At 33.2% G+C, this 24,392-nt stretch overlaps 2 protein-coding genes and 1 long non-coding RNA gene across 3 annotated transcripts; all 3 read right to left on the reverse strand.

Annotated features, from left to right (window-relative positions):
• Nucleotides 1-334: 334 nt before the first annotated feature.
• Nucleotides 335-3,081, reverse strand: LOC130459379 (uncharacterized). Its single transcript, XR_008918748.1, has 4 exons — nt 2,739-3,081; nt 2,367-2,642; nt 1,502-1,566; nt 335-538 (listed from the first exon to the last, which is right to left on the reverse strand). It is a non-coding gene; the product is annotated as an uncharacterized lncRNA (long non-coding RNA).
• Nucleotides 3,082-3,626: 545 nt separating this feature from the next.
• Nucleotides 3,627-7,567, reverse strand: LOC110783270 (L-ascorbate oxidase homolog). Its single transcript, XM_021987580.2, has 4 exons — nt 7,262-7,567; nt 6,084-6,689; nt 4,903-5,415; nt 3,627-4,205 (listed from the first exon to the last, which is right to left on the reverse strand). Exons 1-4 carry the CDS (start codon nt 7,513-7,515, stop codon nt 3,905-3,907), a joined length of 1,674 nt encoding a protein of 557 aa, XP_021843272.1. The 5' UTR covers nt 7,516-7,567; the 3' UTR covers nt 3,627-3,904.
• Nucleotides 7,568-12,083: 4,516 nt separating this feature from the next.
• On the reverse strand, nt 12,084-16,063 carry LOC130459577 (protein FAR1-RELATED SEQUENCE 6-like). Its single transcript, XM_056827028.1, has 3 exons — nt 14,931-16,063; nt 12,753-14,190; nt 12,084-12,383 (listed from the first exon to the last, which is right to left on the reverse strand). Exons 1-3 carry the CDS (start codon nt 16,061-16,063, stop codon nt 12,084-12,086), a joined length of 2,871 nt encoding a protein of 956 aa, XP_056683006.1.
• Nucleotides 16,064-24,392: the final 8,329 nt, after the last annotated feature.

Genomic DNA, 24,392 nt, shown 5'->3' on the forward strand with positions numbered 1-24,392 from the left:
TAACTTGGAAAAATAATTTGATTTCGAACGTAAATAAGGAATATCGTATACTTTCAAACAAGGTAAAAGGAAATCGGCCCCCCCAAAAAAAAGTACCAATTTTTGAACACTATAATACGTAGAATCTCGATTTTTAAGAAATTATTTTAAATAACTAGATAGTTAGGCGCCTAAAATTTTTTTTTTTAGTAAAACCTTAGCTTCTAGATACCACTTTGTAACACCCCGACAATTCTCTCTTTTCTAAAACAACATTTTAATATAAAACGTAGAGAATTATCAAGGCATTATCGCCCGTGTGAAAACGTAACGGCTTATTCAGAATTTCGCAGCGGAAAACATAAAACTAACTTTAGGTTTATAAATAATCGATTACATAGTTAATCCCAAAACCAATCAACTAACAAGTTTAAAGTCCAATTAAACAAACCCAAGTTATCATAGCAAATCAAAACTAAATACAAGCTCTCTATTCCCGATCCCAATGATGCAACATCTTCAAACCTGCAGATGGACAATGCTTATTGATCCTTAGAGACTGCTCACCAAAGATTGGGTCATCACAGGATCAATAAGGCATAACCATGATCAACATGCACAAGCAAAAGCACGTAATCAGCAAAGCTGAGTACTACATACTAAATCAATAATAATCCTAACATGATTCTATTAAACGAACAATCCTAACATGGTACTAAATAAAACATAAGCAAGGATAATCAAGATATATTGACTTGAAGACTATACTTGACTGAACTAGACCTTTGTATCATTAACATTATTTTAATTGAAATAGTCAATGGACTGAGTTGTCTACTAGAAACTTCTTCTTCTTCACTAAGGAAGACGAGGTACGGGCGCGACTCCGTAAACCCCAATGACCTGCGATATCGAGGGACTTTTAAATAAAAATAGAACCGGTGATCAATCCGGCCCCAGAAAAAGCCATAGGCTACCCATGACCCCAACTCCTGATTGTCCGTCACTTTAGACGTGCACAGTCTAAAGCTATTGCTACTCATTTTCACTTTACATGACTTAACTTTTAATACTTGGTTATGACTCATCAAACATAAATATTATATTCAACAAGTAAACACAACTTCTTTTATCTTTGAATTAAACCAGTGATCACAACGTTCAACCAAGAGCCAATTCCAACTATTTTAATCCTTTCTTTATCCATATTTAAAAACCTTTATTAGGTATAAGGTTCAACTACCAAACAAGGTCCTCGGCCCTTATAAGGTAGTGAAAATCTAAAGAGGAACAACGATCAATAAAGATCTAAACCAATATTAAATAATATAAAGTTCCACAAAACCAACATGCTTGCATCAATATTCCATGCTAACATGATTCAATTCTTATAAATAAAGTCCTATGCTCAACGCATTAATTCAACGACATTGAACATGAAATTCCAACATAAACAAGTTCATAAATATATTCATCATATTCTCAATACAACACACATCCAAGCACACAGGTATGTACGTACCTTGTGTAAACAAACTGGTAGGCCACTTTAACGAATTCAAAAGTCACCCACAAAGAATTCTCCGCCTATAATAATCAAGAAACGTACCCAAATCAATTCCTAATCATTGGCAACCATAACAAAGCATTCTAAATGCATCCCAAACATATTTAGAACATTCCCCAATATCAAAACTTAAACCTTTGATTTCCTAGCATCATAATTATTGAATTAGTGATTGAAATTCGTTGAAAACTCTTTGCAAACATCGTACTTTAAATTTTCAGCAATATAACTAATTTCAAACTACTCCAAAACATAATTAACATTCTTAGAATCATACAAATAATAGCTTTAATAATATATAGTCATTCTATTATGATTTAATCATTAAAAACCTTAAAAATTCACACTTTAATAATTAAAAACTCTTATTTCAATTCAATTATGTAATCTGAAAATTAAATTATTAATTAAGCATAGTATATAATCTGAAAATCTAACTTAATCATAAAAACTTATAATTTATATTCACGAAACATGAATTAAATTAATAAAACTTAATTAAAACCCTAATTTAAACGTAATTAACAAATCTGAAAATAATTAAATTAATTTCGACAACATATAATCTGAGAATTAGTAATTAAATCTTAAAAATCATAAATTTATTAAATCAAATCATGAATTAAATCACTAAACTAATTTAAACCCTAACTTATGTATTAATCAACCAAAACTGAAAATAATTAATTTATAATATCAATACCAAATCTGAAAATTATAATTTAATTATAAAGATTAATAGTTTAATTCTAGAAACATAAACAAAAATCAATAAACTTAATTAAAACATTTAAATAACTTAGGGTTTAAGAAAGTCAACCAAAAGGGGAGGAGGAGTGCTGGCCGGCGGTGACTAGGGCACGGCGGGGACAGCGGCGGCTAGCAGAGGTGGCGCTGGTCGGGTCAGGTGTCGGCACGGGTGGTTGCTGGTGGTTGATGGTCGAACCAAAAGCACTGCGATTAGGGGGGAGAGAGTGGAAACCGAATCCAAGGAGGAGGAGGGGGAGTTGCCGGCTTGGACAGGCGCTGCAGGTGGGCGGCGCAGCGTGGAGGGGAACGACGAGTGTAGAAGGCGGTGCTCGGTGGTTGTGCGTGGCTGCCACCAACAGAAACGAGTGAGGAGGAGAGCAATAAAACTAAGGAGAAGAAAGAAGGACGAAGCAAGGGAGGGAGAAGGGAGAAAGGAGATTACCGGCGGCTGGCGAGGGACGACGGTGGTCCGGCGTGGGTGGCTGGACGGCGGCGACAAGGGGAGCACTAAGGTGTGAGAGTTCACGTGAATTCTTGAAGAGGGTTTGAGGGTTTTTCTGCTTTTTCTTTTCACGTGAAGGAGAGGAGAGGATTGAGAGTTTTACATGAATTTGGAATATGGGTAAGGGATGTGGGTTTACTTATTTTGGGCTTTGCTAACTTGGGCTAGGATTAGAATTACGTTTGGTATTTGAATTCAACACCGCTTAAGATTGTTTTCTAATTTCAATCGTGTTTTCGTAATTCAAATTCTTTTCAACATCAAATTCTAAAATTATTTGAATTTCATAAACCGTTGAAATATTTAGAATATATTTAAATTAAATTAAATATACATTAAATATATAAATATAATAAAGTTCAAAAATCGTTAATTATTTAGAACGTACTTTAAATAAAATAAATATACGTTAATTATATACTTATTATTTAAATTAGTAAATTCTATTAAAATATAAATAACTATACGTTAAAATATATTAATAAAATTTATAAATTTACGGGGGATTACATAAAATGTCCGTGAGTTACGTACAAAAATTGAATAGTAAACGATAATAATTACAGTAAGAGAAAGATATACGAAGTACAAAGTAAAAAACAGTAATAATAATTCAATTAAGGAGCACCATGTTTTTGAAAGAAGGAATGACATTTTTCTCCTGTTAGTTTCAAACCCTTCTAACAACTTTGAATTCACTATAAAATGATCGATTTTCTCTCTTTTAATATCCGGACAAGAACTCTTGTACAAATGGCACCCCGTTGTAATTAATCTAACTATATATATTACTAATTTCGTCATATTAGAAAGAAAGAAAAAAAAAACTCGATACAAAAGAATTGGAATTATTTTCTCTTCATAGTAAATCGTAAGCAACGTTGTTGATGATATGTTACCTTATAATTAGGAGATCGAACTAATAACCAATATAAACTTGTTTTTAAAAACTTCGCCCCCAAAACTTTTTACCTCAATGTAATAAGAGAAAACGTTACACAATCATGTATACGTACAACAACGGTGTTACTTACTACAATATGAATACATTTTTTCTATAACACAGATAAAAACGAGTCGATCTCGATCGATTAATTAGGTTAAATTTACGGTGTGTAAGGTTTAGGCTTAGGCATGTCTTTAACAACACCACAAACAAGTGCGTTATCGGGGATGTTGTATTCGTCCCTAAGCACGCGTTCAGGAGTTGGAACACTAATGTAGAGTTGTTGACCTAAATACGCGCGTTCCATACACTCGTTACGTACGTTCCACATCCCTACGTTGTCGAATGTTAGTAATATGGCTGCCCATGATTTAGGGTATACTTGTATGTTGTACTTGCTTATTGCATCTAATAGATTGTAGTTCTCTCTCTTTTCTGGACTCCATGTTCCTACTTCAATCCTGTAATTATAAAAAAAAAAAATCATTAATGTCGTGTCAGGGTGAGATTTTACGTTCTGTTAAATTTGTTAGAATAGAAAACAAGTCAAAGGAGATTCCATACTAAAATAAATAAAAAAACGTTAATATCGTGTCAGAGTGAGTTGTTACGTTCTGTTAAATTTGTTAGAATAGAAAATAGGTCAAAGGAGATTCTGTACTAAAATCAATTGATAATAGTCTGGGTAAGGTGACTAGGGGTGAGCAAGATGGGTACCTGGTCAAATTTCCAGGAATCGTAATCGATGGATAACGGTTCCTGGTAACCTGGTATCCAACCGGTCCTGGTTCCAAAAAATTGAGAACTGGAATCAGAAGCGGTTTGAAGTGGTTCCTAAATTGGTTACTCGAAACCGAAACCGCCCAAATTGGTTCCAGTTCCGAAACCGAAACCGGGGTTCCTATCTGGATTTGGAGGGAACCAGGTACCCACTTATTTTGCTCACCCCTATGAATGACTCCTCGAGAAGTCAAGCTTAGTGTTATAAAGTATATCATTGTCTCTATATATTTTAAATAACGTGGGACAGCTCACATGTGGATAACAAATGAGTTTCAACACGTGCAGAAAAACTAGCTGAAGAGTGGACCACTTTAACTTGAAGAAAAATATATGCACTTAAAATGCGATGTATTATGAGACGGAGGAAGTACTTACGCAACAGGGAAGAAGGAATATCCTGCCAAGTGAAATGTTTGAACACTTTTCTCATGGTTCTCAATGATGACCTCAATGAAGTTCCTATATGTAAAGTTAAGCACAATTGGTGCAAGGGTAATCTTGTCAAGTTTGTCGACGTTTGCCGGTGGCTCGTCCCCAATAGTATCATACTTGAACACCTTGTCCGCGGCTCCGTAATACTCCGCGAGCTTCACGGGTGTTTCGGGGTCAACGTGGGAGACCCCGTTGATGGCGTATCGAAGCTTGCCATCCACGGTGTTAGCCGTGGTGGCGAGCTTAACTGTACGAGTGATGTTGATTTGACCGTAATGGAATGATCCTTGAGGGTTGGGCCTAGCCGCACTAGCGGTTAGGTTCCACCTGAAGGATCGGAATTGGTTCAAGGACCAAGCCCAACCGGTGGGTGCCTCCGGGAGGACGTTGGAAGCCGGACCTTTACCGTCGGTGTATCGGATTTTTCCGGTGGCTTGGAGGTGGTACTTGGTGAACCTGCGAGCAATAGGATATACCAATGGTAAAAAAAAAAATGATTTATCTGTAAGAATCATAAGGGGCTAATTAACCAGTACTTAACTAAAGATGGCCCTAGTCCGGGCCGATGCACGGTCCACGAAAAAAAGTATCGGCCCGACACAAGACCGGAAAGAACATGACCCTGCACGAGCACGAGTTGAGGGCCATGGGTTGGGCTCGTGCGAGCATCTTTTGGAAAAAGTGTGACAACTAGCAAGGCACGACATGATAAAAAAAAAATCTTAAATTGACCATCCATGTACATGTTAATGGGCGGGGCGGGTCGATTAGATTCAAAAGTTAATAGCAGGTCAAATAACGGGTGGGTAGATAAACTAGCAAGAAAAATGGGTGGAACAGAGAGCTAATAGACGATCCATGTACATACTAATATATTCATATGTTACTTTTTACGTAATCTATTTTATCATACTAAATTATTGGGTTAATATTATGACCATGTATCGACCATGTCCAGTAAAAGCTATGTCAACTAATGATCATGTCCAATAAAAATCATTTTACGTTGACCCAATCTTTTGCCCAATGGGCTATTCAGTCCAATAATCAGGTCTAGTCACGAGTCTCCTGACCAGGTTGTGAGTTCATGTTACAAATGATAAATGCAATGAGAAATAGTTTACCTTGTGGATGCAACCATGTAGTAATCCTTAGGATCTTTATCAGCAGTAACAAGAACACCAAAACATTGTCCAAGATGAACATCAAGAGAATCATACACAGTTTGTACAGTATGTGACCCTTCAACTTCAACAACCTTCATCTTATGTCCTTGAATTCTAAAATTCAATGAGTTTTTCAACCCAACATTACAAATCCTATACTTGTATGTTTTCCCTGGCTTCATTGTAAAGAGAGGCTCCTCCTTTTCGTCGCCGACTTTGCCTTGTTTGCCATTCATAAGGACACCATCTGGCCTTCCTAGGGACTTGCCTTGGTCTAAGGTCTTTCTAAGGGCAGTGTGGCTTTGTTTGTACCAATCGCCGATGAGTACCGTGTAATCGTCCTTGGGATCGTTGTACGGGACGGGGATGAGTAGACGGCTGTTCACTCGTAGACCGCCGTACCCACCGGCCGCCTTCAGGAAGCCGGTGGTTGGGTAGTAGTAGTAGGAACCGATTTGGTCTTTTACCTGGAAACGGTATGTGTAGTTTGTTCCGGGTTGAATAGGGCACATTGTTCCTAGTGTACCATCTTGCCACGAGTTCTTTCTTTGTTGGATTCCAGCCCTAAAACAGGGAAAAAATGACATCAGTGGCGGATTTAGAAATAATATTTAGTGGGGTCCAACAAAATTTCAGGGGTGTTAAATGGTTAATTTTATGGGGAAAAGCTAAGAAACTATCAAAAATCTAGAAATTGTAATAAAAAATTCCAAAATCAACAAATTCAAGTGGGGCTTCGCCATTGGATAACATGCAGGTATAGTGGGAACATTAATCGAGGGCATAATGTACATCATGCACTAGCAATTTATTAAAATATTCATTTAAAATTAATCACAATATTACAAGTTTTTTTTTAATGGTTGATTTTATAAATAGAATTGACCATATGACGAGCCTAGATTGAGAAATTAAATAAAGGTTGACATGCCAATTACACGTCGTGTACGGTCACATGTACTATGGACGAAAATAGTTTGTCCAAACCCGACATACTTGAATCAAACTACGTACCAATATGACAATAACCAATATAATAATATAGCCTAAAAAGTACGTAACATATTACAAGTCAGGTCACACCATGCGAGATGAGAATAAAAGATTATGTATGTAAAAAGGAAAAAAGTGCATACCATGTGAACAACAACGGCTCGTCGAGATTATTGAAAACATTAACAACAATATTATTGTTGGTTGTGGTATTCAAATTAGGTCCCGGAAATTGGCCATTAATAAGGATAACTTGTTGTGGTACACCTAGAGGAGAAAGTGTACCATATGTAACTTTCCAATCATAAAACAAGTAAGGATCTTCAGCCTTTGCAACCATTGATATCATACATAATAGAAATGGTAAAATTGAGAAATTCATCGTCATTTTAACCATTTCTAGTTTTTGAGAAGAAAATCAATCTTAAGATTTATTTTAAAATTCTTTTTTCTTCTTGATTTATATATGAGAAATGGTGAATTTATTTGTGATTACAAGTTTTTAGTTAGCTCAAAAATTGTCTGTTTTTTTTAATAATATTCCCTAATATCACGTTCCCCCTTCCAATGCATCTTCTATTTTGAGTTTCTCGAATTTTTATTTTCTGTCAAATAATCATAGAATTCTATAATTGTCAACAATTGTAGAATTATTAGTTGTACGTGGGATTTTGACTTAACATGTTTTCAACTCTTTTTTCTATGAATGTTTTCACCTCTTTTTTCTAACTTTGAAATAAAAAAGAGGGATGCTAGATTAAAGGTCGCATACTGCCTCCGTTTCATAAATATGTTTACAATTACTATTTGCACAAAATTTAAAACAAAAGTAGAAAAATTGGTTAAATATAATAGATTATGGATAAAATAAGAGAAATACGTAAAAAGGAGGTTGGGTGTAAGGAAAAAATAAATAAAGTAAGAGAAAGTGAGTGGAAAATTGTAAATGATGTGGAATAAAAAGGGTAAGTTAGTAAATTTTCATGTCCAAAAAATAGAATAGAGTAAAGCATAAAAAACATTATAAAACGGACCAAAACGAAAAGTGTAAAAATTATTTTGAAACGGATGTAGTACTATAAGAATAATAATTAAAGAGTTGTCTTTGTAGTTTATGTTGTGGGCAAAATTACCACCTTTCATTAGGTTTTATCCAAGACTATCCCACATCTGTAATACCTTTTAGGTATGAACTATGAAGTATAGTGGGAGTATATTATATTATTACAGTTTTATTCCCTTCGTTTTCCTAAGTTCTACTCGATCACTTTCTGTCTTAAGGTATTCTTCTAACTCTATTATATTTACTAATTCATTTATGTGCCATGTAGAACTCTCCTATTTATGTCATGTCATCCACTCACCAAGGTTATATGATGTTATTGACAACCAAAAATCAATACAATAAGGTTCGAACACAAGACCCCACGTTTGGAGAATAACTCTTATTATCATCTTAACCAACCATTAATTGTTGATTATCCATGCACATTAATTTATAAACACATGTTAACATGAAGTCTAAAACAACTAAATCTTTATGTTACCTTTTATTTTTTTTATGCAATATATTGGAATAAAAAATACGAAGTAGCAATTAAAATATTAGCGGAACAATGAATTAAACATGATATATATCATAAGTCTCATAAGCATCAACTACATAAATGATTAATTTGAAGCACGTAGTTCCATTAGAGATCGAATAAACTAAACGAATTGTAAGATGATCTAACTGGAAATTATTTGGCTGATAAATGACGTAACGTACATGTGTAATTGATGAACTCGATGAATTTTTTCACTTTTATGGACTAAATGAATTTTGGTGAAATATTGAGTTGAAAAAGAATCTTTAATTTTAATTATTCAAAGTAGCAACCGGGGCATCGCCCGGGCCACACACTAGTTAATTTCATAAATGTTTTTATTTTCAGGGGTCTTACTATGGGTAGATCTGACATCATTCTCGAGTTTGCACCAAGGATCACTAACAAGCTAGGTAGCGGATAAATTTGCACCAAGGCTAGGGATGCACATGGTGTGCAAAGGTATCTTGCACACCACCTATTAAATTTTGCCACCTCACAAATCCCACTAAAAAAAGAGAGGGAAAAGCTTTGTGAAAATAGTATTTTGGGCGGCAATTTTTTTCACTGATTTGCGCCATTCTGTTCTCTTGAGCGGGATGTAATTGCGCCAACATACACATTTTCGTTTTTGCGCCAAAACAATTTTCCACCTCAACTTTCATCTTTCACCTCAACTTTCATTTTTCACCTCTGGTTTTCCATTGAAGAGGAATTTTCATCTTTCATTTGAAGAGGAACTTTCATCTTTCATTTGAAGAGGAACTGCAAAGCAAAGAAAATATTTCTGGTTTTTATTTCTAAAGTGAATGCAAATTATGTGATTATTCTTCCCACTATGAATTTCTATTTATCTTTATATTTTCCGCCATTTTCGAAGCTTGTAACTATGTCAATGAGGTGAAACTTCCATGTGTTTAATAATGCATATAACATGTTTGATGAAATTACCAAGAGAGTTTCATTTTGTTTTATTAAGATTTAATTAGTTTCAATTGTGATATACTGGGTGTAAGAAGGTGTAGAAGAGAACTAGATATGTAATGTGTTATTATTCGACTTTTCGAAACTGGAAATGATGAATTGTTAGTGACAATGGCTGCTTTGTTTAGTTAAGTGACAATGGGATGTTGAAGCTACATGAAATCGTATGAGTTATGTTTATGATTCTATAAATTGAATAAAAGATACTCACAAATGTATTTTGATTTTAGAGTTTGAATAAAATATACTCTCTCACATAAAACCAGAAGTAAAAAAACCAGATAGAAAAAAAGAGGAATTTTTTTTTTAACCATTCAGTAGGATCGAACACGGGTTTACCGTAGTAAAGAGATGATTAAGTAACCAATTTAGCAGGGGGTATCAGCACAACATAGTAAGCTATGAAAATTTTTATATGACGGATTAACAAATGAAGTTAATAAGAAGTTTGTGTATAAACTTGTAATGCTCCCACAAATTCAAACATGAACTCCTCAAATATAAATTTTATTATTAACAAAATAAATCAAAATAAAAATAAAACTATTTTCTCCCAGTTCCCCTTTTTGTGCATTACGAATCGAACTTGGGTTCATAATTCAACATATCTATAACATGTGGTAAATACTCAAGTGGCGAAGTTAATTCATTTGCCAAGCCTTCACGACTTATTTTATTATTGTATTGTATTATAGGAAAAGGTGTGGTCATAATAATCCTATTGTATAAAAACGCTTATAAAATTTTCTAAAGTACTAATGCCATCGTAACAGATGATTTTGCAATGATACTTCCATAAAATACGATAACAACTTAAACCATCTACTTTAACATGAATTATGATGTCGTGGAATCACCTCCAATTTTAAGTACATCAAAAAACAAATAAAATCATAATTTTAAATAGATGAAAAGAATTTATGTTTAAACTATAGACGTGTTGATACCCATGCATGCAACATGAACAATTTTTTATTTTTAAAATCAGTACACTAGTTTATGGGATCATCCTTTTTAAAAGAATCCGTATTTGAATGGTCAAATTAATTTGTATTGCAAACTAGACGTGCTGATACCCCTTTGTCATATTGGTTACTTGAACACTTCCTAAACTTCATAGAACACCAAGGTTCGAATCCTAACAAGACCTTAGGATTTTGTTTTTTTTAATATCACATGTTTTATGGGATCAATATTTACATAAAGAAATCAAATACATTTTTTACGTTTTTTTCCCTATCTAAATATTGTTTGATCCTTTTAAAACAAAATAGATTTTACGTAGAATATACCCCTCCAAAAAATTAGTGCAACTTTGATCAAAATGAAAATAGTTTCAAACGTGCATATAATTTATTCTCACAGCCCCCCACTTATAAATAAAATTCATAATAAAATTTCAAATTAGGAATTTTTTTCATATAATTTTTTTTTATATCACATATTTATGGGATCAATATTTACATGACGAAATCAAAATCGATAAAACCACAATCATTATGGCTTTTATTTATCCTATGTACTACAAACCCTTTCAAAGAAACTAAAATCATGTTGTATTTTGTTAACCGATTTTTTAAAAAAGTTATAAGATAAAAACTTTTAAACATCTTTTTTAAATAAAATATTTTGACTAATTCGCACTTAACCCTTTTTTTTTAAAAAAAAAGTTCATGAAGATTGAACGCTTGGAATGATACCACCTTCACGAACTATATTCTCCAACTTAATGAAATACATCGAACATGAAACCCTTCGTGTTTAATATGATATTCAATAAACTTAAAGCTACTATTCGCGTCAAGAATTAAAAAAACGCTTACTATTCAGGTTTAATATGATATTCAATAAACTTAAAGCTACTATTCGCCTCAAGAATATAAAAAAAAAAACGTATAGCTTTACTGTTCTTGTGCTTGTTATGTGGAACATATATATTTTTACACTATTCTGTGTGATTGGTAATTTATTGTATGATACCATATTAACAAATATGATCTTATAACATCATATAATACCTTCAACAAAAAAAAGCTACCTTAGGGAAGCTTGGAACACATGGAAATAAACTGAAAAATTAGGTAGCATTGTGGTGCCCATTGTGACAAGACTACAAGACGTATTAGTTGCAACATTTGATCACTTCTTAATAAAAGTGATCCTATTAAAACAACAATCATGATAATATAGCTAGATGATGGTGATTCCAAAACACAGTAGTCAACAAAAATATTCAGTACATCAAAACATGATAATGTAAATTATAAAAACTAACACAACAACACTTGTAAAATCAAAAGAAGGAAAATGGTATAGCTAGATAATGGTGATTCCAAAACGCAGTTGTCAACTAAAATATCCAGTACATCAAAACATGATAATGTAAATATTGTCAAAAGCCTGGACGCATAGCTGAATATTGGTTTGATCCTTGCGACATGTATGACTGTGAAAGCTGTTGCGGATTCCTCACGCTGAAGTTGGGATAACCTCTTCCAAGTGGTTGCTGGTTCAGATATATATTCGGACGATAATTACTGCTGCTGGGTGCGAAAAAGTTAGGATTGTATCCCGGATTGATAAAATTTCCGCCGTAATATTGATATCCACCGTAGTAAGAATCAGTTACACCAGCACTTCTACCAGCATCAACATGGCCTTGTTCTCCATTTGGCAATGCCTCATCATTCTCCTTTGCAAAATCGAACACAAAAGAGAAAATTCAATCAAAAAAACAGAATAATATGTTATGCAATATTATGATTTCTATACTTTGTATTAGTATTTGTACCACAATATTCTCGTCGTACTTGTATAAAATATAAAATAAACCCTATATATACATATAATAACAGAAAAAGATTCTATATATACAATAATTAATCTTTAAAAACAAGAATGAAGAACATAAACCCTTTTATATGAAAAAATTAGCTAGCATAAATAGATTATGTATATAATATTGTAACATCGCAAAAACTAGAATGATTTATTTTGATGGACTACAATTTATTTTCTTTATTTGAGGTGTAGTCTAACGAATGGAATTAAAAGATCATACCTCGTCCATATCCTCGTCTGTGTCGTGCACAACATTTTTTCGCCTTTTCCTTGTTTTTTTCTCAGCTGGGTGCTTTTTCCTTTTCTCTTGAGCCCTACCTTTGCCTCTTTGGTCTATCGGATCTTTACTGGCCCCTTCAACTGGCACTGCGGAGCGTTCGAGGTGTTGTTTATTGTTTTCCTTTGGCCTTATCCTACGGCGGCCAAACACCCTCTTACTCGAAGGGTCCCACCAGTCCATAAAATCATCACCATCAGTCCTCTTAATACCAATTGTATCTTCGAGACTCTCACGCATTTTTTCAGTGGCTTCCATAAAAATCGAGAGTGTCTCACTATTGTGCAGTGCCAACGTAGAAATGTAGTTGTTCCGTTTTGCTACCTCCCTACTGTTTTTCACTTGGGTTGAGTCATTTGGGTCATAATACTCAACCTTGATACTCTCGTAATCCCTAACTACGTTTTTCCTCCATCTAGTCAAAATGTACTTATCAGGTATAGAGTTGACATCCTCACAATGAATCGCACGAATGATGTGCCTGCACAAAATTCCCCGAAACTCAAAAAGCATACATGAGCAAGTAAACTCACCCATTTCTTTGTCAATGGTAACCTGAAAAGTCTTCTGCTTTGCTTTATGTACGGGGATTGGGATCTTCTCCACCGCATCATATAAGATTTTTGTGCCGTCACGGCCAGTACTCACAATATTTGTGTGCGTCAGACCCATCACCTCACCCCTCACCTCTTTAAACTTTGTATTGGTGTATGCCTTGCAGAACACTACCTCCGCAATTAGGGTGTTGTTATAAGTATATGGTTTATTTTGTGAGTCGAGATGTAACTTCTTTTCCTCTTCCACTTTTCCTCTAAGAGCTGCCTCAAATTGCTTCATGAATTGTATCAAACACGTGTTTAAGCCTACATATGTTTTGAAAAAGCGGTTCATTCCTTCACTCCTTTGTGACGATGACATTCCAGCCCAAAATGAGCTCCGCCAATAACCAGGGGCCCAACTGGCCCGAATACGATAAGTTTCATTTATCCATTTGTCGTTCTGTAACCCAAATTTCGTAACCATGGATTTCCATGCATCATCAAATTCTTCGATGGTCAGTGTGTCGTGCACGACTACTTGAAAATCTTTATCTATTTCTTTCCAGCTCGAATATTTGCCCAAGTTTCTGCTTGCATTCTGCATAATATGCCAAACACATAACCTATGCGGCACACCAGGAAATGCAGTCTGGACTGCCTTTCCAATAGCCTTACACTGATCGGTGATGATGCCCATTGGGGGTTTTCCCATACACTGCAGCCATTGTTCGAATACCCAAACAAATGATTCTGCATCCTCGTAGGTTATTAGGGCAGCACCAAGGACGATTGATGAGCCGTGATGATTGCAACCAATAAAAGGAGCAAAAGGCATTTTGTACCTGATAAATAAAGTTAAAAGATATATTATTCGCATCATTGTTGTTACTTATCCAATCAACAACGTCAATGTTTAGTAAATATAAAATGATCCGTTAAATTAACATATGATGTGTTTTAAATGACAAATAAGTTTATGAAACATAAATGATACTAACACGATTCTATAAATTGTAACTTAATCCATTTTCATTAATAAACATATCCTATAAATGATAATCTAATGTATTTTAAATACAGATGCTACGTTCAATATTTATTAAATACAAATGATCCTCTAACATAAAATATGATGTGTTTTAAATGAAAAAGAAGTTTATGAAACATAAATGATACTAATACGATCCTATAAATTATAACTTAATCCATTTTCAATAATAAACATAAATCATCCTATAAATGATAATCATTCGTATTTTAAATACAGAAGCTATGTTCAATATTTAATAAATACAAATGATCCTCTAAAATAAAATATGATGTGTTTTAAATGAAAAAGAAGTTTATGAAACATAAATGATACTAATAAGATCCTATAAATTGAAACTTAATCCATTTTAATTAATAAACATAAATCATCCTATAAATGATAATCTAATGTATTTTTAAATACAGATGCTATGTTCAACTTTTTTTCAAAAAAATAAAAATTATAACTGTTTATAAAACATTAATGATCCCGTAAATGTTAAAATGGTGTTTTTTCAAAAAATATATATCATGTAGGATACATGTATCATGCCTGTTGCATAGGAAAGTTGTATCAAATGTGATAATATCTCCAAAATCTTTGTATTGTGCCCTGCACCTTGCATCAGCCCAGAAAACGTTCAAGAGCTTCCCTTCTTTATCCGTTTGGATTGCACTGTAGAAGTCTTTATTGAATTCATGCATTTTCTTAAAGTGTGCTTCAACAGCAGCTGCATCACCTCCAAAAATGGTACGCCTACGTTCCAAGTTCACTGCATTTCTCAGGTCGCGGTGATTGTATGATACATTTGCATGTCCTCCACTCCCAATCACAAGCGAGTTAAAGCTCTTATTCAAAGATATCCCAGCTGCATCATTCAGAACCATCTTTTGAAAAGATTGTTCATCAATACATCGATAGTTCGCCATTAGCCGGGTGTGATCCGGATAAAGATCATGATTGTGAGACAAATCACAATGCTTGATTACCATCATGTCATTCTCTAGCCGCGCATCTACAAACACCTTACACCCCGTAACTTTAGTTCTTTCCCCCCTTTTCGGGGCTCCTTTGTTACAAATAAATCGAATCCTTCTCATCATATGATACATGGGCTCTTTATCCCCTACCCCCTTTTTGTTAACTCCTTCTTCACGGTACTCATGTATTAATGAACTTGATCTCACAGAGAACTCAAAACCTTTATTATACGCATACTTATGGCAGTAATCAGCAAATTCATTGCCCGAAGTAAAGGACATCCCCACAGTTGGGATTTTATCAACATGGTTTACGGATGGCTCCTCATCCTCCTGAGCCTCCTCATCCTCCTGAGCTACCTCATCCTCCTGAGCCTCCTCGCCCTGTTCCACCACATCATTTGAAGACAACTCAATGGCCTCCTCGTCCACCTCAGCCTCCTCCACAACATCATATGTACGAAGCTCCTCGCCCTTTTCCACCACATCACTTGAAGACAACTCAATGGTCTCCTCCACACATTCATTTAGGTCTATATTGAAATTTGTAGTTACATTGTCATCATTAAACTGATTCTCCAGTGCGTTATCATGCACGGCTTGGTTTGATGTCTCTCCACGCAAACGAAGCTCTGCCATATCATCTAACACTTCATTTAGGTCTATATTCACATCTTTGCGTGAAATGTGGGAATCAGTCTTCATTTCACTGTGGTGATTGTAAGATAAGGTGTAAGATAGTCATGAATTGACAATATAATCTTATGGCTTACAAAAAAGTACATAAAATAATAGGCACCATAATATTACTTTACGAAAATATCGATTCATCACCTTAATGAACAATTTTCACATCATTCAAATTACGTCTATTAAATCAAAATCGCAATATAAAAAATGATAATAATATCTAATTAACATTAATAAGTTATTAAAATGTTACAGTTCTCACCCGGCAATGGAAGCCGGAAGTATACGCCAGAAAAAGTTGTCGTCGGTTCTATCGTTGTGGGCCTTGTGGCAGCTAGTACTTCACGGCAAGGAGAGAAAATTTTACAGTACTCTAAAACCCCAAGATGAAGTTTGAAATTTTATCATGAATTATATTTATATAGGGACAATGTGACGTTTAAACTACTTCTTGGGAAATAGTGTTAATAAATTATATATACGTTTGAACTATTTGAATTTTGATCGTTCATGTACGAATTTTTTGGAGGGGTATATTTTAACTAAAATCTATTATGTTTTAAAGGGATCAAAAAATATTTAGTTATGAAAATATATTGATCCCATAACATGTGATAACATGACAAAAAAAATTCTAAGGTCAAATTTTAACATTTTGATCCCATAATTATGAATTTTATTTATAAGTGGGGGGCAGTGTTTAATGTGACGTTTAAACTTCATATGGGAAATAGTGGTAATAAATAAATTATATGCACGTTTGAAACTATTTTAATTTTGATCAAAGTTGCACGAATTTTACGTAAAATTCGTAAAATCTTTTTTGTTTTAAAAGGATCAAACAATAATTAGATAGGAAAAAAACATTAAAAAAACAAAATCCTAAGGTCTTATAGGATTCGAAACCCAGTGTTTCATGAAGTTTAGGAAGCGTTCAACTGTTCAAGTAACCAATATGATAAAGGGGTATCAGCACGTCTAATTTGCAATACAAATTTATTTGACTTAATAACGGATTCTTTTAAAAAGAATGATCCCATAAACTAATGTACTGATCGATTTAAAAAAATACAACATGATTTTAGTTTCTTGGAAAGGGTTTGTAGTACATAGGATAAATAAAAGCCATAATGATTGTGGTTTTATCGATTTTGATTTCTTGATGTAAATATTGATCCCAAAAATATGTGATATAAAAAAAAAAAAAAATTATATGCACGTTTGAAACTATTTTTATTTTGATCAAAGTTGCACGAATTTTTTGGAGGGGAATATTTTACGTAAAATCCTTTTTGTTTTCAAAAGGATCAAACAATATTTAGATAGGGAAAAAAACATAGAAAATGTATTTGATTTCTTTATGTAAATATTGATCTCATAAAACATGTGATATTAAAAAAAAAAAAAATCCTAAGTGTTTTATGAACATTTTTTTTGAAGGTTAAATGTGTTAAGGATATTCTCAGTGATGTTGTTGATGGCGATTCTAGTACGACTCCAAAATGGAACAATGTCATTCGGGTGGTGGGTCTACCGATAGCAACATCATTGCCCGATACAGGCATGCTTTGTATGCTTTACCTGAATAGCCAGATTCGTGGCGAGAAAGATCATTCATTTGGTTGGATGAAGGTATGAAACGTTTTATTGACTATAATATGGTAATAAGTTGAAATGGATAGCTAACAATGACTAAACATGTAATATGCAGGAGTTTATAGAGAATGATGAATTGCTGAGAAGGCATCTTATCTACAAAATATTGTCCGATTCGACCAACGAAGAAATGGGGAAATTTAACAAGAACCTGCGAATCATATCTGAGTAGTCTGATCAGAATTTTGTAAGCTATAAAGATACTATAAGCATGGCTATAAGCTACTATATAGCCTTTTGGATATTTTGTGGGACATCAAACAGTAGTTAAACTTGCGTGAATGTTTATTTTTATCAGTGTGTATTTTGTGGGACATCAAACAGTAGTTAAAATCGCCTTATGGATATTTTGTGAGAAGCTCAACTAAACCTTATCGGTTTTTTATTCCTGTAAAACTAAATTCATTTTCCGTATCTATTTCCTTAAACTAAAAAAAATCGCCTAATTATTTTCTTAAATTGAAATAAATGAAAAACAATTGACCTTATTCTATTTGTTTTTAATAAGTTAATGAAGTTAGGCAATTTTTTATCTGGAATCATTTATATTTTTATAGGATCTCTTATGTTTGTGTTTTTATAGACATAAATAAACATATATGTTTAGGGTCTAGGGTCTAGGGTTTTTCTTTATATGTTTAAGATTCTCTAGATGGTTCATTTTTTCTTTATATAATTATAAATGATTCCCTGAAATGAACCATCTAGAGATATAAACATAAATGAACATATATGTTTAAGATTCTGTTGGTTCGTAAAAATGATTATTTTTATGTTTGGGGTTTAGGTTTTTCTTTGATTATCTAATTAGAAAATGATAATGGACATGCATGTAGGAAGGAAAATATACTTGTTTTAATCTATTCAGTGTAGAAGTGAAAATTGATAAGCATCTCGGGTCGGCCGGGTCTTCTCCGTGTCGAATACTTACCAAATGTGTGTGTGGCTTACGGAATCTAAATGGGTACTTGGCCTTACAGTGCTTTTAACAAGTTACTTCAGTTCCCCTTTTGATTTTCTCGTAGATCTATATCTATTTCCTTAAACTAAAAAAAACCGCCTTATGATTTTCTTAAAATTTAAATGATCCCGAAAAATTAAAGTCATAACATTGAAAAAAAAAATTGGACTTACTGGGATTCGAACGCAGGTACTCATAATCGAAACTAGGGAACTTTATTCATTGTAGTGACCATTATAGCAAGGGGTATCAGCACATCAATAACACATCATATTCGTACTTAATGTCTTTTTTAACAAGTTACTTCAGTTACCCTTTTCATTTTCTCGTATATACTATGATCCCATATAAATGTTTTTTGATCCCATAAACACTGAATTTCATACTCCGTATCTAATTCCTTAAACTAAAAATAAATAAAAAAGATGATTCTCTTAAAATTTAAATGATCCCGTAAAATTAAAGTCATAATATTGAAAAAAAACTGGACTTACTGGGATTCGAACGCAGGTACTCATAATCGAAACTAGGGAACTTTATTCATTGTAGCGACCATTATAGCAAGGGGTATCAGCACATCAATAACACATCATATTCGTACTTAATGTCTTTTTTAACAAGTTACTTCAGTTACCCTTTTCATTTTCTCGTATATACTATGATCCCATATAAATGTTTTTTGATCCCATAAACACTGAATTTCATACTCCGTATCTAATTCCTTAAACTAAAAATAAATAAAAAAGATGATTCTCTTAAAATTTAAATGATCCCGTAAAATTAAAGTCATAATATTGAAAAAAAACTGGACTTACTGGGATTCGAACGCAGGTACTCATAATCGAAACTAGGGAACTCTAAGCGTTCAAGTAACCATTATAGCAAGGGGTATCAGCACATCAACAATTACATCATATTTGTACTTAATCTATGTCTTTTTAATTAGTAATTTCAGTTACCCTTTTGATTATATCGTAGATACAATGATCCCATATAAAGGTTTTTTATATCTGTAAAACTGAATTTCATACTCCGTATCTATTTCCTTAAACATAAAAAAATCGCCTTAAAATTGCCTAGATCCTACATATATTAAAATCATAGAAATAATACATATATTAAAATCATAGAAATCATACATATATTAAAATCATAGAAATAATACATATTAAGCATATTGCGATCACAAACCTTAAATTACCTACTACCAATTGTAACCCCGCGTGATGAACTAAAAAGGGGTGATTAATTTTACCGGGAAAACACCCAAAATAGACACAACGCAATAAAGAAAAAGCAACATAAAATCAGCTTCATAGTTGATTCTTCGTTCTTGGACAGCTTGTGTAGTAATATGTCATTACTTGTCTTCATCTCGACAACGTACCTTTTCATTTAGCAACCTATTTTTAACCTTTAGTTTCTCAGCCTCGAAGTTCAAAACCAAGCATTGTTCCCTTAGTTGTGCGACTTCATCCTTTAACATATGAGCTTCGAGTTGGTTAACATCATCTACCCAACAGAAAAATCCACAATTTTCGTCCTAATCCAAGAATATTTTAGTATATGACTATAGTTGAGTAAGTTAAATAAAACTCTATAACTTATTTTGTTTAGGAGTTACCTTCCAATTTGAACAACAATAGAATTTGCGTCCGGCATTGTTTGTTTTTTTGCACACTTGAAGCTTGGCTGGCAGGTTGTGATCGCATAGGATGAACCCAGCAATTCGTTTGGCACTGAGGTTAGAGGTATTTGTTGAAGATGAATCTTCCATTTGTGACAACTCTTTGATTACAGTCATGTGGACAGTGAAATCTGAAAAAAGGGAAGTGATACTTTTGAAGTCGAAAGTGTCCTGTGAAAGATTTGTATTTAAAGGATTACAAAGTTTACCGTTGGAGTGAGCTTTCAAATGGGAATTAATAAAGGATTAGTTTACCGTTGGAGATTTAATGAATGTTAAAGAAATGATCCTGTGAAATCTTACATGACATTTTTAATTACTAAACAACTGTTTTCTTTTTATAAAAATGATTTTGTTAAATTCCACAGGACCTTTTATAGGACCAAACAAATGTTTTCATTTGATAAAATGATACTTTGAAATCGTAAATAATTCTTTCACTTATATAATGAGTCTATTATTAAACAAAATTCAGATTTAATCTTATAACAACATTCAATCAAAGAAACAAAAATATTTTATAATAACATAAGTTATAGTAATTTATAAACGTACTACAACATCATTTTTATAGCTACAACTACAATTTAACACATCCAATACACGTAGCACACTTTGAAACTATTAACTCTACTACATATCCAATACACATAACACACTTGAAATTTTTTACAATTTATTCTACTACATATTACATAAACAAGTGTATTCACTACTACTATCTTCTCATGCAGCTGGGTAAGGGCTCCCATAAACTACACCTTCAACAGCCTGTACAAGGAAATGAGTAAGATGAAGGTTAACACATGGGAAATATTTCATGTTTTTATACAAATTCTGAGTATATAAGAATATACCTTTGCTTTTCCATAATGACCCTTAGATTGAAGGTCTGACTTTATTGCCATATCAACATCATCCTGTTTCCAGCAGCAAATTCTGCATCCATTCGGGTTCCATTCTACTTTCCTAGCATGTGTGATCCTGTCTAAGTATATGAGCTGTAAACATAAAGATGTACATTATCTACTGTTCTAACATGTAACATACAATAATGAGTTGTATAGATACTCACCGCCAATAGCAATGTGCAAAACATCCGCCCCTCTATCTTTTTGTGAATTTTAGATAAGTCTTTGATAAGCCACTCTATTACGTACTTACCCCAATTGTAGTCGTAAGCTTTTCTAGCTTTGTCCAGTACGTAAATATGCACTGAACTTATTAGACCGCTCTTCCGTATTGGACATAACAACACACCCAGTGTGTAGAGTAGAAAGTGTTGCTTAAACATGGTCTTGTTAGATTTCTCCGAACATACTTTATCGAAAAGTCTTGATTCGTCGATGGAACCATTTACTGTTTCCTCCATATATTGCAATTTCCAATCCTTGTAGTCTTGACGGGAGGCCTTCGACACGTCAAAGAAATAATTGCCACCCGGAACGCCTAATACTCATCCAACCATTTCACCATCTATACAAACTGACAGGTTCTCCCTTATTTTAAGCATAGAGGTCACAGGATCAAACCTCGATGCAATCCAATTTGCAAAGCTCGGATCAATATTAGTAATAGACAAGTTGAGCAAATTGTTAAACCCCATTTCTTCAACCCATGTTCGCTGTGTTGGAATCAAATTTCCAATGAGTTCAACAAACCGACGTATACCATTTTCTTTAATAGCACACTGTTGCAATTATCAATTCAATTTTACAAAAAAGTCAAAACATGTATTCCATATTAAATGTAAGGGACACATATGCTAATCATAAATATCAGTACTTTATTTTGTACCTTAGGTTATTAATAAAAACCAATATTTATTGTATCATATGATATTAATAAATATCAAAATCTTATTTTGAAGAATCAATATTAAGATATAGAGCGATAAACCGTACCTGGTTTGAGACCTGCACACCAGGTGGTCGTTGTGGTTTCGTCTCTTGTTCATCACACACTAAGGGTTGCGTTACAGCCGCGTTCATAACATTCTTGACCACGATTATGTTAATATAACCTATTGAGAATGCCACTTCCTTCAATTTCTTGAAATCGTCCATATCCACTACATCAACTAATTCGGTGGGCAAACAACCCATTGAAGGGACATATCTGATTTTGAAATCATCATAACCCATCCCACGAATCATGGCTACCACACTGTCAACTGCGAACTGAGTTTCATACATTTTCACATTTATGGATTCCCCATCTTTGTATTGTAATTTTGGCCAAAATATAACCTTACCACCATGCCAAAATGTAAAATTTGCTACATTCACCTTAGCCATTTTGCAATTGCGAATCTGCAATGCATTTGGGGTTACATGAATCAACGAACACTAACCCCATAAAATTGAAAAAACTATCAAAAATAATTTAAATTACTTAGATTTACCTGATTGAGAATAGTAGTATCCGGTTGATGCTTGATTGAATTTGCAATTCTTGGGTAATATCGCCTCACTATTGTTCTGTTTGTGGAAGTGGATGTCTTGCTTTAAAAAGATTATGTTGATTTATGGAAATTACTATTATAACCTTCGAAAATATTATTAGTTTTATTTTATACCTGGAATAATTTATATTTTTATAGGATCTCTTATGTTTGTGTTTTTATAGACATAAATAAACATATATGTTTAGGGTCTAGGGTTTTTCTTTATATGTTTAAGATTCTCTAGATGGTTCATTTTTTCTTTATATAGATATAAATGATTCCCTGAAATGAAAAAAATGAACCATCTAGAGATATAAACATAAATGAACATATATGTTTAAGATTCTGTTGGTTCGTAAAAATGATTATTTTTATGTTTGGGGTTTAGGTTTTTCTTTGATTATCTAATTAGAAAATGATAATGGACATGCATGTAGGAAGGAAAATATACTTGTTTTAATCTATTCAGTGTAGAAGTGAAAATTGATAAGCATCTCGGGTCGGCCGGGTCTTCTTCGTGTCGAATACTTACCAAATGTGTGCGTGGCTTGACAGATTTTTATTAAAAAAAACGATGAAATTGTTATTTGCTCTTTCAAGATTTTGAACACGGGAGACAACACATCTTGTTGTAACCTAATACAGCAAGGGGTATCAGCACATCTAAATGGGTACTTGGCCTTACAGTGATTTTAACAAGTTACTTCAGTTCCCCTTTTGATTTTCTCGTAGATCCGTATCTATTTCCTTAAACTAAAAAAAATTGCCTTATGATTTTCTTAAAATTTAAATGATCTTGTAAAATTAAAGTCATAATATTGAAAAAAAATTGGACTTACTGGGATTCGAACGCAGGTTCTCATAATTGCGAAGAAACGTAACTATTGCATTAACCATTATAGCAAGGGGGTATCAGCACATCAACTTTTTCATCATAAATATACTTAAAATTAATTTAACATTTTCCCATATGTAAAATAAATTTCTTCGGTCCCATCTACATTTTCTCATATGTAAAATGATCCCATATAAAGGTTTTTGATTTTGTGAATACTGAATTTCATACTACGTATCTATTTCCTTAAACTAAAAATAAATCGCCTTATGATTCTCTTAAAATTGAAATGATCTCGTAAAATTAGAGTCATAATATTGAAAAAAAATTGGACTTACTGGGATTCGAACGCAGGTACTCATAATCGAAACTAGGGAACTTTATTCATTGTAGTGACCATTATAGCAAGGGGTATCAGCACATCAATAAGTACATCATATTAGTACTTAACCTATGTCTTTTTGAACAATTGTCTTTTTGAACAAGTTTTTGAACAATTGATCCCATATAAAGGTATTTTAATCCCATAAACACTGAATTCATACTCTGTATTTAATTCCTTAAACTAAAAATAAATAAAAAAGATGATTCACTTAAAATTTAAATAATCCCGTAAAATTATAGTCATAATAATGAAAAAAAATTGGCTTTACAGGGATTCGAACACAGGTACGCGTAATCAGACTAGGGAACTTTATTCTTTGTAGTGACCATTGTAGCAAGGGGTATCAGCACATCAACAATTATATCATATTTGTA

This window comes from Spinacia oleracea, chromosome 4 (genome assembly GCF_020520425.1).
Source record: "Spinacia oleracea cultivar Varoflay chromosome 4, BTI_SOV_V1, whole genome shotgun sequence".
Lineage (NCBI taxonomy): Eukaryota > Viridiplantae > Streptophyta > Magnoliopsida > Caryophyllales > Amaranthaceae > Spinacia > Spinacia oleracea.

What these genes read in the sequence shown, in the direction of transcription:
- LOC110783270 (XM_021987580.2), bottom strand. Translation starts at nt 7,515, where the DNA reads ATGGTTAAAATGACGATGAATTTCTCAATTTTACCATTTCTATTATGT. An exon ending in GAGCCGTTGTTGTTCACATG is followed by an intron (nt 6,690 to 7,261) that starts GTATGCACTTTT and finishes TCCCTGTTTTAG; the next exon opens with GGCTGGAATCCAACAAAGAA. An exon ending in TATTCCTTCTTCCCTGTTGC is followed by an intron (nt 4,206 to 4,902) that starts GTAAGTACTTCC and finishes TTATAATTACAG; the next exon opens with GATTGAAGTAGGAACATGGA.
- LOC130459577 (XM_056827028.1), bottom strand. Translation starts at nt 16,063, where the DNA reads ATGAAGACTGATTCCCACATTTCACGCAAAGATGTGAATATAGACCTA. An exon ending in ACAACTTTCCTATGCAACAG is followed by an intron (nt 14,191 to 14,930) that starts GCATGATACATG and finishes TTTATTTATCAG; the next exon opens with GTACAAAATGCCTTTTGCTC. An exon ending in CAGACGAGGATATGGACGAG is followed by an intron (nt 12,384 to 12,752) that starts GTATGATCTTTT and finishes GATTTTGCAAAG; the next exon opens with GAGAATGATGAGGCATTGCC.